We start from the raw sequence: 14,387 nt of genomic DNA, 5'->3' as shown, positions 1-14,387 counted from the left end.
AAACCATTATAAACTCAAATTAATGAAACTTGGCATTATTGGGCTTGCCTTGATGGGACATATAGTGAAAGTTGGAGGATAATATTTGAAAATGTCTAATCCGAGGTATCTTTTGTATTTAGTGCCCATGATAATGATGTCAAAGAAGCCAACAAAACCAAAGGACAACAGTCAACTCTACAACAGCAAACAACAGTGCAGCAGCAACATCAACACCAGTCTTCACCGCAACTCTTGTTCCAGCAGGGTCAGTATCAACACTTCACCCAGAACTCCTCACAGCTCGTACAGTTCCATTCGCCATTGCAACCTCCGGCTTCAGTTCAGGCCCATAGGAGCCACTTGCAGGGTCGCCGAGCTGCCATTGTCTCAGGAAGTACCGGCAACAGCTATACTCTACAGTCATACCCAGGTTTACAGGCCAGCCTACAGCCCACAGTAAGGGCTCTGCCTGTTCAGGGACCCATAGCTATGCAGGTTGCCATAACTGCAGAGCCCAGACACTGCATCGCTGTGGCCTATGGCAGTAATTTTTTAAGTGGACATCAAACATATGCAACTGGCTGTTTTGACAGATGACAGTAATTGCAATAATGCTTTTTCTTTAAACCATCCTCCCGAACTGGTAAATACCATCTACTTTTCGGCGTTGGAAACTGTCTCTCAGAAGCGATACAATTTGTTACATCGACTTAACTTTTTATTTTGGATATGCAAATGAACACATTTACCACGCAGCTTTACTTGTTACAATTTTTCTGGAAATATGCTAATTACATTAGACAGAATGTCCCAGTGTTGGTATTCTGTACAAACATTTTTGAGACTAAATAGTCCAATGGGATGTCAGGAAGCCATATGAAAATATTTTGATAGATTTGGAGAAGAAGAGATACTTTTTTGAAGAGAATTTTAAGCTGCTGCCTTAACTCACATAAAGGGTTGTTATTACTGTGATGTTTTTATATTGTTTACTTGAAAGCTGTGGGGGGGACATACTTTTTTTTACTTGAAGGCAATGCTGTTAGCCCCATTTGTGTTAATTTAACACATGTTGCCTGCGATGTTCTGGTGTGTTTTACCCAGGGAGTATTGAGACATTTGCTAGTGCAATATGGTTTGTGTCTTAGCTGTACCTTCACTTTAAACTGTTTACCGCACTGTATCCCATTTCAATTGCATAGCTAGCAAGGCAGTGTTGCAGCAATTGACTTCTTACATTAAGACTGCTGCTAATCATAGTAACTGTAACCATCCCAGACAATGATTGCCTGCTGCATTTGTGAATTAATACCTTTTCGTTTTGGGGTGGGGAGGGGGGTGGGGGGGGTCGGCATGTGCTATGAGAGATGCACTCACTGGTTCAATGTATATCACTGCTCTTCGGCAAATGTAACCTACTGAAAATTCTTAAGTTTCGAAACAGAACTTTAGGGGATAGATTAGTAACACAGAACTGATATTTAAACCTTCTTTCTGGATTCAACACTGGCTGCTTAGAGAACAAGAGAACTCCTCTTTGTTGTATTAATGGTGAAACCAAGGAGCTGGCACAACCAAACAAGCTCGGTGAGAGTCCCGTGTGCACATGCAAGGGTAAATTCCTCGATGATTAAAAGCTCATTAAGGCCTCTTGAGATTTTGCAGAAACAAAATAATAAATACCTCTTGCTGTTTTTGTTGGATCAGCATAAATTCAAGATAATTACCTCAGGATAACTTGGGTTCTCCTATCTGACCTGAGTTTCACCTCCACAGTATTGAAGATGACAACTAGCAGTGCTAGAGTACTACAGACCTTCACTATTTACATGTTTTTTTTTTTCTGGTGCCAAGGTATCCAAAGAGGCTTTCTTTAACTGCTTTCTGTAAAATGCCTACTTTGGGGATCTTTGCTCGGTTTATTTACATGGGCTTTATTGTAAACTAACAAATTCAATTCATACAACCTTATTTAATTCGCAAAACTCAGCTTTCAGATCAGATCCAAAATTTAACATGCTGTAATCTTCAGAATGATCTTGTTTCAGTAAATGTATAGCATATTTCATTTTCAGTGTAATTATTTTTTTAAGTGCTCGTATTTAAGCTAAGATTACTGCCTAATTGAAGCAAATTGTTACTTTGCCTCGCCCATCCCTAGTGGGGGTGATGGTGAGGAGGTTTCCACAAGTCACCTGAGGATCCCAAAATTAAGGGAGGGGAATTAGTCTGGACTCGCATCCTTGACACTATGCTGTAGCCCACTGCAGGAATTGTTTATATATGGACAGAGTCAAACTTGGCTGTGATAATCTATCTCCCTGATTGAATTGGCCACGAACACTAACTGTCCAGGTTCACACATGAAGGATGTCCACTTGGGCAAAGTACCAGGGGTTGACGTTTCCTGTAATGGAGAGGGACAAAAAAAGATCAAGCAAGACCTTTCTTAATTTGTATGTAAGAAAATCTAGCTACAATTCGGAACCTATAGCTGAAGGTTATAGTTTACTTTTAGATTTTACAGAAACATTTCAGGAAGGGAGAATTGTTTAAAACTTTACCATTTTAGTTTTTTCAGTTTTTAATGTGGTGGGTGTTTTAGGCTCATGGGATGAGTGACTTAGTGCAATGATGTGTTAGTGTTAGGCATCTAAGTAATCCATTGTTTCTTTCTGTGTCATGTCAAGACCTGTTGTAATGAACTGTGGTCTTTATTCATTTCAGCAGTAATTACTTCCATAGGCTTTGTCAGGAGCATCTTGGAAGTGAATTCAAATTGATGAACATAGCAAATAGTTTAATGACTTGGAGTTCAGTGATAACCCGCTGTAGTTTATACAAATGCTTCAGTGTCAATTAGCTGGAAAGTCCCATTCCCAGGAAGTCACTCCAGTATGGGATATGAACAATACTGTTGCCAGGATGAAACAGCTTTGCATTTACCCCTGGATTGCACAGATTAGTCAATTTTAGATCAGTCATCAAATGAAAAATGTACAACAGTTGATTGAATTGCTGTCAGTGCATTCCACATGGTTTGGGGTAGCCAGAGAATAACTGATATTTGTTTCAGTTCATTGGCTGATAATGCCAATAGAGGCAGCAGGTATCCATTCAGCATAGTGTTGTGTTATGGCATCATTGCACTTGACATCAAATGTGTGCTGAACCAGCAGTTTGTACTCTTTTTAAAAAAAATAAATATAGATAGTTTGAATGTGTCCAAAAATCCAACTCTTGATAAATTATTTATTTTTTAAAAAGAAGCTTATTAAATGTAACACATTAGGGTTGAATTCTCCTGCAGAACTTTTTTAACCTCTGATCAAATTCTGACCTCAATCTGCCTGAAGTTCTTGGCCTGTGTTTATTTTTTTAAATGTCGTTTAACATAACTAAACAATCTCGTTACAAGACAGATTCATTGAGGAATGACTACCCTGGAGACATTTCACAGTGTCAGACAGTGTGTTTAAAAGTGCCTTCTGCATCTAAATCTTGATATCTTATACATATAAATTGTTGTGCAGGGTAACCTCAAAGGTTTACTTTTACAAATTTAAAAAATGGATGCCTAATTACTTTTAAGGCTTACAGCCATTTTCTAATTGAACTTGCATCTTATGATGAGACATTTATTGGTTTTCTCAAAACTGTATGGAATGGAATGTGACGGGGAGTCTGAGAAAAGTAATTGTGTGGCTTGTGCTTTGGGAGGTTAGAAATCTTCTGCGTATGATTTACTGGACTGGTCGACGAAATGAGATGCTGTCTTTCAAATGCAGACATTGTTTAAAATTTTGATATGACTGGGCACACAATTGAGGATGCATTACATGTGGTGCTGTGCATACACCCTATTAATTAGATACTACAGCCAGTAACTACTTTACTGAATAGAAGGTAGGGTAATGCACATTGTATTAGACGAGACAGGATAATGTAAGATGCATTCTAGTGAATATATGAAGGAATTGTGAAGCAAGTTGCATATGTGACTGTACTGTCAAACCATGAGAAACCAAGTGGAATAACTAGTGACCAAAAATATTATTGTAGCTCCGATCGGCTAATACAAAGTTAGCTCATTTTATTCCTGTCCAGAGATGTTCTGTTTTAAAGGGACCTCTTTAATGGCACAGTATGCCAAATATCCATGTATTCTCAAGAACTGTAAGGCAAGAGTCAAATACCTGCTGAATGATACACTAATATTTGCTAGTAATATTATTTAAATAAATCTTAGACCTGGCTAATTGAAGTTTAAGCAAATATGACTGTAAAACCCTGTGTACTTTTTTAAAAATAAATGCCAGTCTGTTGATTCTTGTCTTCATTTCATTGTTTACACTTAAATCTGTCTCAATAGTGTTAGCAAATTCATGGGAACACCTAGTTTTGAAATCTTAAATGATAAGTGACTGTTATTTTCTAGCTTTGTTCTCTCTTCTCCGGATCAGTGTTGATATGTTACATACAGCCTCAAAGTTGAAAGTATAGAAAAGCATACACTGAGCCCTAAGCTCCCTCAAAACACTTCCAAACCTGTGACTTCTATCGCCTGGAAGGGCAGCAGATAGATGGATATACCACCTGCAAGGTCCCCTCCAAGTCAGTCACTTGGAATTGTATTGCCGTTCCTTCACTGACGCTGTTGCAAAATTATGGAACTCTCTCCTGAACAGCACTGTGAATGTACCTATGCCACAGGGATTGCACTGCTTCAAGAAAGTGGCTCACCACCACTCTCAGGCAATTAATGCTGGCCTTGCCAATAATTTTATTTATTAAAAAAAATAAATTTAGAGTACCCAATTCATTTTTTCCAATTAAGGGGCAATTTAGCGTGGCCAATCCACCTGGCCTGCACATCTTTGGGTTGTGGGGGCAAAACCCACGCAAACACGGGGAGAATGTGCAAACTCCACACGGACAGTGATCCAGAGCCGGGATCGAACATAGGACCTTGGTACCATGAGGCTGCAGGGCTAACCCACTGCACCACTGTGCTGCCCTGGCCTTGCCAAAATTCCCACGTTCCAAGAATGGATTTTTTAAAAAGTAACTTGGATGTCTCTGTTGGCAGGGAGGGCTACTTCAGTAGACATTTCTCGAGTGAGAGGACACTGAGGCCCAAAACCACAGTAAACTGACATTGAGTAATTAAATAATAGAATTTTAAGCTACTTAGAGTCCTGAGCCATAGTCATAGGAAACAGGATATGGAAGCTACAAGAAAAGAAGTAACAGCCACCAGCGTTGCAGGTCGCAAGTGAGCCTTATTTTTGGCTGTTCATCGATATCCATTCGAGATAGAGAGTGACTTTGATTCTCTGGGTACCTTTACCGTAAGGAAGAAAAATGCCTATTTGGTCCTTTGCTGATGTCCATGATGGTGTACGGCCTAGTCAAGATGTTTAAAATAAGAACCTTTCATTCATCTTTGTGGTTTGTGATATTTATTGGCATCACATTAAGTAATATTTAATGGCAAGTTCCCAGCAACAGTCATTGTCTTCGACAATCACGCCTTCGTCTGGGTTATAGCAAGATTCCAGGATAACCTGAATTGCTGGGTTGCTGAATTGCTATCTGTACTTAAAATCTAGTTAACCAGTAATTAGGTCTAACTTATGTTAAACTCTTATCAAACCTTGGTTAGATCACTTTGTACAGTTCTGGTCTGTGTTATAAAAGGAGTATAGAGGCAATGTGTAGGTGCAAAAAAGGATATACTAAGACGATGCCAGAACTGAAGATGTATTTATCAGGAAAGCCCGAACAAGTTGTTCTCTTCCTCTGGAAAAGAAGCCGTTCAGCTTATTAAAGGTTTGATAGGGTAGATGTGGGGGAAAGTATTTCAATTTTTGGGAAGTCCAAAACTAAATTTCATAGGATATATAGCACAGAAACAGGCCGTTTGGCTTAACCAGTCCAAGTCCGTACTTATGCTCCACTCTAGCCTCCTCTCACCTTGCCTCATCTAAATCTTTCATTGTAACTCTAGTGCTTGCCTAGCTTTCCCTTAAATGTATCTAAACTGCTCACTTCAGCCACACCCTATTGGAGATTTGACATTCCCACCAGTTAATTTCCGATTGGATTTCTTGATGTCCCCCTTAAATTGATGGCTCCTAGTTATGCTCTTGCCACTAGAGAAAATGTTCTCTCTATCTGCTATATTAGTAGCTGTCAAGACCTATTGGATTACCCCGCAAACGTTTTCAAGAGAAAAGAGTCCCAGCCTGTTTAACCTTTCCTGATTGGTATACCCACCCATTTGCCATTTTCTGGGCCATTTTGCAAGTTCATTAATGTCCTGTAATTTGCTGCACTCCTCAGTATTGAGTATCCTCCCAGTTAGAAATTGTGTTTTTCATTCAAGTCTGAATTGTTGATGTAATAATTGTCGAACCCCGTTTCCACCTTATTGTTTACTCCTACTCTGCTTTCTGCCTTGAAGCCAGCTAGCAATCTGTTCTTCCACCTGTTCCTGACTCCCCACACTCTGATCTTATTCATTAAGGGCACCTTCTCAAAGATAAATTGCATAGTTTGCATTACCATTGTCTACTCTCTATCTCTTGCTCAAATATTTCAGCAAGGTTGGTCAAGCAAGATTTTCTCTTAAATCATGCTGTCTGTTCATTTTTCATCTCCGGATGTCCTCTGTTCTCCAGCTCGGTGGATATTCCATTATTCTTTTTCTAGCACTGATGCTAAACTCCCTTCTTAAACATAGGAATTGCATTGGCCATCGGCCAGCCTTCTGACCCTGTACCTTTTTCTAATGAATTATTAAATATGTCTTGTAATGCCTCTGCTACCTCTTCTCTAGGTTATTTTGAAATAAGTGGGAGAAATCCATCCGGGCCATGGGGTTTATCCCCTGAGTTTGATTAATTTAGTCAATGAAGCTTTTTCCCCCCCCTCAACCCTTCAAAATGATGTCTCTTTCTCCCCTCCCCATCCCCCAGTGTATTAACCAGTTTTTTGTCATACTGTTTTTCGGGTTACTGGGTTATGGGAATAGGGTAGGCTTAAGTAGGTTGCTCGTTCCAAGGACCGGTGTAGACTTGATGGACCGAATGGCATCCTTCTGCGCTGTAGATTCTATGACTTGGAACTAGAGTTAATGAATATAAGATAATTCTTAAGAAATCCAATGGAGTATTCTGAAGAAATTTATTTAACCAAAGAGAATGTGGAACTCTCCACCAGAAGATGTAGTTAAGGCTAAGTGTTTAGATGCTTTTAAGTGTAAGCTCAATAAGCATGCAGGGGAGGGAAATAAAGGATCAGGTTAGATGAAGAAGGGTGCGAGGGGGCTCGTTGAACATGAACACCAGCAGAGACCAGTTGGGCCAAATACACTTTTCTGTGCTGCAGATTCAATTTAACTCTGTCTTCCAAAATTTAGTTTGAACAAATTAATAATAGACTGATAGTTACCTTTAAATCACTTACCAAAAGCTGAAAAACAATCAATACTTAGAGGACATTGCTTTTACTTTCTCAATTTTATCCTTTTACCCTCCATATGAAGGTAGTAGCTTGTTTGGGGATGCAATTCTATGAGCTTTGTGTCTGACTCAGTCAGTGACTACTTGCAGTAGTAGATGTGGAGATCATAAACACCCACACCCAATCTTGTTCTCAACTACATCCACGCTCCTGCACCATCAGGGTTCAACAAACGCAAGCCAGAATCTTGAGTACTTATTTTTACATCTTCAAGATCAAGTGAGCTTAAATAGTGAGCCCATTTTTGACTTGGGGGAAATCAACTAAACTAGGAGTTGAACTTGGGTTTTCCTGTCTGTTTGACTTGGTGCTCCACTCCATAATGCACTTATCTGCTGGGTACTGAGGTGGGGATCACAGACGCTGGCTCCCCAGCATGGGATTTGGGGGTACTCCACAGATGGGCTGGCAGATCCCTCTAGGAGGTTCCAAGGTAAGTATCTTAGAATCATAGAATCACTACAGTGTCGAAAGAGGCCATTCGGCCCATTGAGTCTGCACCGACCCTTGGAAAGAGCAAACTATGTAAATCAATTGTCCAGAATTGCTAACTTCCCCATGACAATTGAACTGTGTAGGGACTCATTCCACCAAGCTTATGCTAATAGTTTACTCTGAAAAGGCTAGATGAAATAAAACACTTCCAAGTTCAACGTAACTATTTAAAATACCCAGATCGAACCTCACGGTACGCCCCCACACTCCTGATCCCACAGGGGACTTGCTTCCACCCCACTAAGCACCACCCCCACCTGCATTGGATTCTCTCCTCCCACCTCTTGTTAGATTTCCCTTTGTCCTGACCACACCCTCTATATCCCACCGACATCTATGTCCAACACCTCCCACCGTCCCAATATCCATCGCCCCCAGTCCCCGCCCACCTACTTTAGACACTTAAAAAAATAAAAATAAAAAATAAATTTTGAAGTGCCCCATTCTTCTTTTCCAATTTAGCTTGGCCACTCCACCTACCTCCACAGCTTTGCGTTGTGGGGTGAGACTCGCACAGACTCGAGCAAAAAGAGATCAACCAATCATTTGAAACATTCTACCGAGGACTGTACACCTCCGAACCCCCAGACCGGGCGGTTCCTTGAATGGACTGAACATGTCAGTCGTGGGGGACGATAGGTGGGGGAAGCACCAATAGGACTGGGAGAGATCAGGGAGAGTATCAGCTCCCTGCAGGCGGGGAAGGGGCCGGGACCCGACAGGTTTTTGGTGGACCTCTACAAGAAGTCTGCACAAGCCTGGCCCCACACCTGTGGGACACGTTCGCAGAGTCGCTGGTGAGGGGCACCCTGCCTCCTATGCTAATACACGCCAATGATACCCAAGAAAAACAAGGACCTGATGGAATGTGGATCATATAGACCCATTTCACTGCTGAATGTAGATGCGAAGATGCTTGCAACTGTCCTGGCTAAGAGACTGGAGAACTGCATACCAGAGGTGGTCGCAGAGGACAAGACAGGCTTTATTAAGAATAGGCAGATAACTGCAACCATCAGGTGGCTGAATAATATATTTTTTTAAATAAATAAATTTAGATTATCCAATAATTTTTATTTCCAATTAAGGCAATTTAGCAGAGCCAACCCACCTAACCTGCACATCTTTTTTGGGTTGTGCAGTGAGACCCACGCAGACACGGAGAATGTGCAAACTCCACGGACAGTGACCCAGGGCCTGGATAGAATCTGGGACCGCGGCACCACCGTGCTGAATGTAATAATGACCCCCTCCGGGGCGAGAACGCCAGTGGTGATCAACTGCCTGGGCACAGAAAAGGCCTTCGACCCCATCGAATGGAATTACCTCATCAAGGTGCTGGAGCGGTTTGGGCTATGGACAGTGTTCACCTCTTGGGCAAAACTCCTGTACAACGCCCCCAAGGTGAGCGTTCGGACTAACACCACCAGCTCTGAATACTTCCAACTACACAGAGGCACAAGGCAGGGATGCCCACTGTCCCTACTTGTTCACCTGGCAACTGAACCACTGGTGATCATTCTGTGTGTCACGAAAAGCTGGAAGGGTATACAAAGAGGGGGCAGAGAGCACAGAGTGTCGCGCTATGAGGATGACCTGTTCCTCTATGTCTCGGACCCACAGAACGGCCTGAAAGCAATCGTGCAGCTTGAGAGAGAGTTCAGAGCCTTCTCAGGCTACAAACTCAACCTTGGCAAGAGCGAGGCATTCCCGGTGAAACCGAACGGGGGAGGCACAGAGCTGGAGGGACTACCATTCAAACTAGCCCAAAATGGGGGGGGGGGGAAGGAGGGGTGAACCTGAATGGGGGAGGGACAGAGCCGGAGGGGACTACCATTCAAACTAGCCCAAAATGGGGGGGGGGGGGGGGGGGGGGGGGGGGGGGTTGGTGGGTTGTTGGTGGGGGGTAAGAACCAGAGGATCCATAAGTCAATGCTGCAAAGGAGGAAAACATGGGCAATATAGCTTTACTGAACCTACAGAACTACCACTGAGTGGCCACAGCCGAGAGAGTGAGGAGATGGATATGTGAGCCAAACACATGGGTGAGGCTGGAGGAGTCCTCCTGCAAGGGATCGACCCTATCCCCATAACCCAGTAACCCCACCCAACACTAAAGGAGGCAGGGCGCTCCCATCCCCCCATCAAAGCATGCATCCAGCCCAGTGGTGGAGCCACATTGAAGACGTGGAAACAAATGAGGCAACATTTTGGCCTAACTTAGATCTCCTCCATGGCCCCCATCTGTGGCAACCACAGATTCCTGCCCACCATGCTCAACGCCACCTTTAAAAAGTGGAGACAGGATGGGGGGACGTTAACGGTTAGGAACCTCTACACAGAGGACAGACCCGCGACTTTAGATGAACTGACAGAGGACCTACCTCCAAATTAAGCACTTTCTCCGTAAGGAGACGGCATGGTACCCCAGGGCTCCGACAGCCACTTTCCTAGAGAAGCTAATCGACACGGACAATAAGGAGGGAGGGAAATGTGGGAGCATATACGGACAGTTACTGGATAGGGCAAGGCCACCACTGGACAGGGAGCACGGTGGAGCAGTGGTTAGCACTGCTGCCTCACGGTGCTGCGGTCCCAGTTTCGATCCTGGCTCTGGGTCATTGTTCCTTGTGGAGTTTGCACATTCTCCCCATGTTTGCATGGATTTTGCCCCCACAACCCAAAGATGTGCAGGTTAGGTGGATTGGCCTTGCTAAATTGCCCCTTAATTGGAAAAAAATGAATTGGGTACTCTAAACTTATTAAAAGAAAGACTATCACTGGACGAAGCTAGACGGAACTGCGAGGATGAACTGGGGATGAAATGAAAAATGAAATGAAAATCGCTTATTGTCACAAGTAGGCTTCAAATGAAGTTACTGTGAAAGCCCCTAGTCACCACATTCTGGCGCCTGTCCGGGGAGGCTGGTACGGGAATTGAACCGTGCTGCTGGCCTGCCCTTAAAAGCCAGCTATTAAGCCCTGTGCTAAACCAGCCCCAATGGCAGTGGGTTGGGGACTCTGGAGTGAAGCAATGAGCAAGGCCAACTCCATCTCCTCCTGCGCAAGGCTCAGCCTCATGCAGTTTAAAATGGTGCACAGAACCCACCTGAACCCGAATGAAAATTTTCTCCCCGGAGGTGGAGGACAAATGTGAACGGTGTCAAAGAGGCCCGGCCAACCATGCCCACATGTTCTGGGCCTGCCCCAGACTTGTCGTGTTCTGGACAGCCTTCTTCGAGGCGATGTCCATGGTTGTGGGGCTGAGGGTGGAGCTGTACCCGAGAGTGGCAGTCTCCGGGGTTTCGGACCAGTCAGTCCTTCATATGGGGAACTGGACCAATGCCTGGCTTTTGCTTCCTTAATCTCATGCCGGAGAATCCTGCTCGGCTGGCGATCGTCAGCACCACCCATAGCTGCAGATAGGCTGGCAGACCTGTCGGAATTTCTCCACCTGGAGAAGCTCAAGTACACCATCCGAGGGATTCCACGAAGCTGGGGGCTATTCATCAGCTTGTTCCAAGGCCAATTAGAGATAAACAACGACTAGGAAGGGGGGGAAAGAGAGAGAAAGATAAGGGAGGGCACGTATAAGAGACTGGGGCAGAAGGGGAAGGGAGGAAGAGATGCCAAAGACGGCACAAAACAAAGCACGGAGGGCAAGGGGAGGAGGGGAAGGGCCACGCAGCCTCCCTCCCCACCCCCAAAACCAAACAAATTAAAAAACATTTTAAAAACCAGCGGGGGGCCAAAAGGAAAAAGAAAAACACAACTTGCCTCCAACAGGGAAGGAAAGGATGGGGCCGTGGGGGGAGGGGGGGGACGCTTGTAAAAACTGTTGTACATAAGACATTAACTGGCTTGTAAATATAAGACACACTTGAGCTGCTACTTTGTAAATACGTCAAACTTGTATATTGTTAAAAGTTGGAAATGCCAATAAAAATATTTTTTAATTTAGTAAATTATTTTAAAAAAAAATTTTTCCCCCCTACCTTGCTTCCTTCATCGAGGTAAATGCTCTGTTGCAGCAATGTTTCCCACTCTTAAACTCCTGCAATATCAATAAATCCAGGGTCACGACAGACCAGAAAGGCTCTGCTCAAAGTCACAGTACAAAATGAAGTTCGAAAATATTAACAAATGGGTTTGTCAGACTTCCTTCATATTGTTCCATGTGCCCATCCAGCCCTTCAACATCACCAAATTGTGTTTTTCTTCCTTTAAAGATTTATTAAAGTGTAACATTTTAGAACGGTGCAGACGACACAAAATCTTGAGAGCACGCTCTAACAGATTCAAAAACAGCTTCTTCCCCGCTGTTACCAGACTCATGAATGGCCCTCTTATGGAATGAACTGATCTCTCTGCTTATCTTCTTTACTGTTATAGCACTGCACTGCGTATACGTCATCTGATGTCCATGGTCTACGTATTTAAATTTAAATTTACCGTATATCTTATGTTTTTCATGCATGGAACGATCTGCCAGGATTGTCCGCAAAACAATACTTTTCACTGTACCTCGGTGCACATGCCAATAAATCTACATCAATTCGACTGATTCCGTTGACATAAAGGCAGCGCTCGATCAAGGGGTCCTAGTAAAATTTAAATCAATGGGGAAAAAACACTAGTGGCTGGATTCACGCTAGTACAAAGGAAAATATTTGTGGTTGTTGGAGTCCAAGGATGTCGAAACAGGAGTTTCTCAGGGCTCTATACTAGGCCCAGCCGCTTCATCATTGAACTTCCTTCCACTATAATGCCAAAAGTTCATTGCTGATTACCATTTACAATTCCTCAGATAATGAAACAGTTGATGCCCATGTGTGGTACCACCTAGAAACAGTTTGGGCTGATAAAAGGCAGGTAAAGTAACACTTGTGTCGTACAAATACCAGGTAAGGATGATTTCCAAGAAGAGAAATTAAATTTCATTACAGTTGTCAAATTCCCTATTATCAACGTCCTGGGGGCCAACATCGAAGAGAAATTAACCTGGACTAACCACATAAATATTGTAGCTGTAAGGACAGGTCAGAGATTGGGTGGCAAGTAACTTAACCCCTGACTCCGCAATGCATTTCCACCATCTATAAGGTGCAACTTAGATGTGTGATGTAATAGTCCCCACTTGCCTGAGGAGCGCGTCGCCAACAACATCGAGCTCAACACTATTTAGAACAAAGCAACCCACAAAATGGGTACCCCATCAATGCTTTATACATTCACTACCTCCACCACCAGCACACAGTGGCTGCAGTTGATAGCATTTGCAAGACACACTGAAGCAACTCGCGAAGGCTTTGTCGACATCATCACCAAACCCAGGGCTCTACCACCTAGAGGTATAAAGCCAACTAGCCCATGGGAACACTACCACTGTCAAGCTCGCTGCCATCTTGACTAGAAATGTATCATCATTGGTATATAGGTACACCACGTAATTAAGAAATCTAATAGAATGTTATTTATTGTGAGGGAAATTAATTACAAAAGTAAGGAGGCTATGCTTCGTTGTACAGGGCATTAGTATGACCACGTCTAAAGTATTGTGTACAGTATTGGTCTCCTTATTTCAGGAAAGACGTAAATGCAGGAGAAGCAGCTCAGAGAAGGTTCACTCGACTAATTTCAGGAATGTTTGACTTACGAGGAAAGGCTGGTTAAATTAGGTTTGTATCCATTAAAGTTTAAAGGTGTAAGAGATGACCTGACCGAAAGCTTTGAGATCCTGAGGGGTATTTATTGACAGCGTGATGTGGAGAGTGTTGTGTTATGCTGCTTCGGATAACACAGGCTGCTACTTGATGCAGTCTTAACTAAAGGATGCTCCAGACTCTGAAATGAGCTATTAACACAGTTCTCAAATGAGTTCGACTCTCTGCTAATCTAACTGTAGTAACTCAGTCTAACTGTACCAGCTTGCTCTCAGCCACATGCTGGGGTCTGATGCTGCTGATCAACCCTGTCTAACTCGCTAAATGTCTGTGGAAAGAGGCAGGGTGTGAGTGCCTCATCCCTTTTGTAGTGTTCATGTCATGCCCCCTTGTGGTGATGCCACCTCTGAGAGTACTGACTGCCCATTGGTTGTGTCCTATTCTGAGTTCATTGGTTGCATGTTTGCATATCATCACAGAGAGGATATTTCCTCTTGTTGCATAGTCTAGAAGTAGGGGTCATTGTTTCAAATTAAGAGGTTGCTCATGTAAGACCCGAGGTGAGAAGAAGGTTTTGCTCTCGGAAGGTCGTGAGTCTCTGGAACTCGCTTCCAAGGCAGTGGAAGCAGAATCTTTGAATATTTTCAAGGTAGGGCTCGATAGATTCTTGATTAAAAAGGGGGTGAAAGGTTATCAGTAGGCAGGAATGCAACGTTGAAA

General features: G+C 43.3%; 1 protein-coding gene across 1 annotated transcript in view; it reads left to right on the top strand.

Annotated features, from left to right (window-relative positions):
* The window catches only part of ccnjl (cyclin J-like), a 130,084-nt gene extending 125,775 nt beyond the window's left edge, over positions 1 to 4,309 (top strand). Inside the window, exon 5 of the mRNA XM_072512073.1 lies at positions 123 to 4,309. Coding sequence (XP_072368174.1) covers positions 123 to 579 — 457 coding nt within the window. The 3' untranslated portion in view covers positions 580 to 4,309. The remainder of the gene's footprint in view (positions 1 to 122) is intronic.
* Positions 4,310 to 14,387: the final 10,078 nt, after the last annotated feature.

Source organism: Scyliorhinus torazame, chromosome 7 (genome assembly GCF_047496885.1).
Source record: "Scyliorhinus torazame isolate Kashiwa2021f chromosome 7, sScyTor2.1, whole genome shotgun sequence".
Classification (NCBI taxonomy): domain Eukaryota; kingdom Metazoa; phylum Chordata; class Chondrichthyes; order Carcharhiniformes; family Scyliorhinidae; genus Scyliorhinus; species Scyliorhinus torazame.
This window is presented reverse-complemented; position numbering and strand designations above follow the sequence as displayed.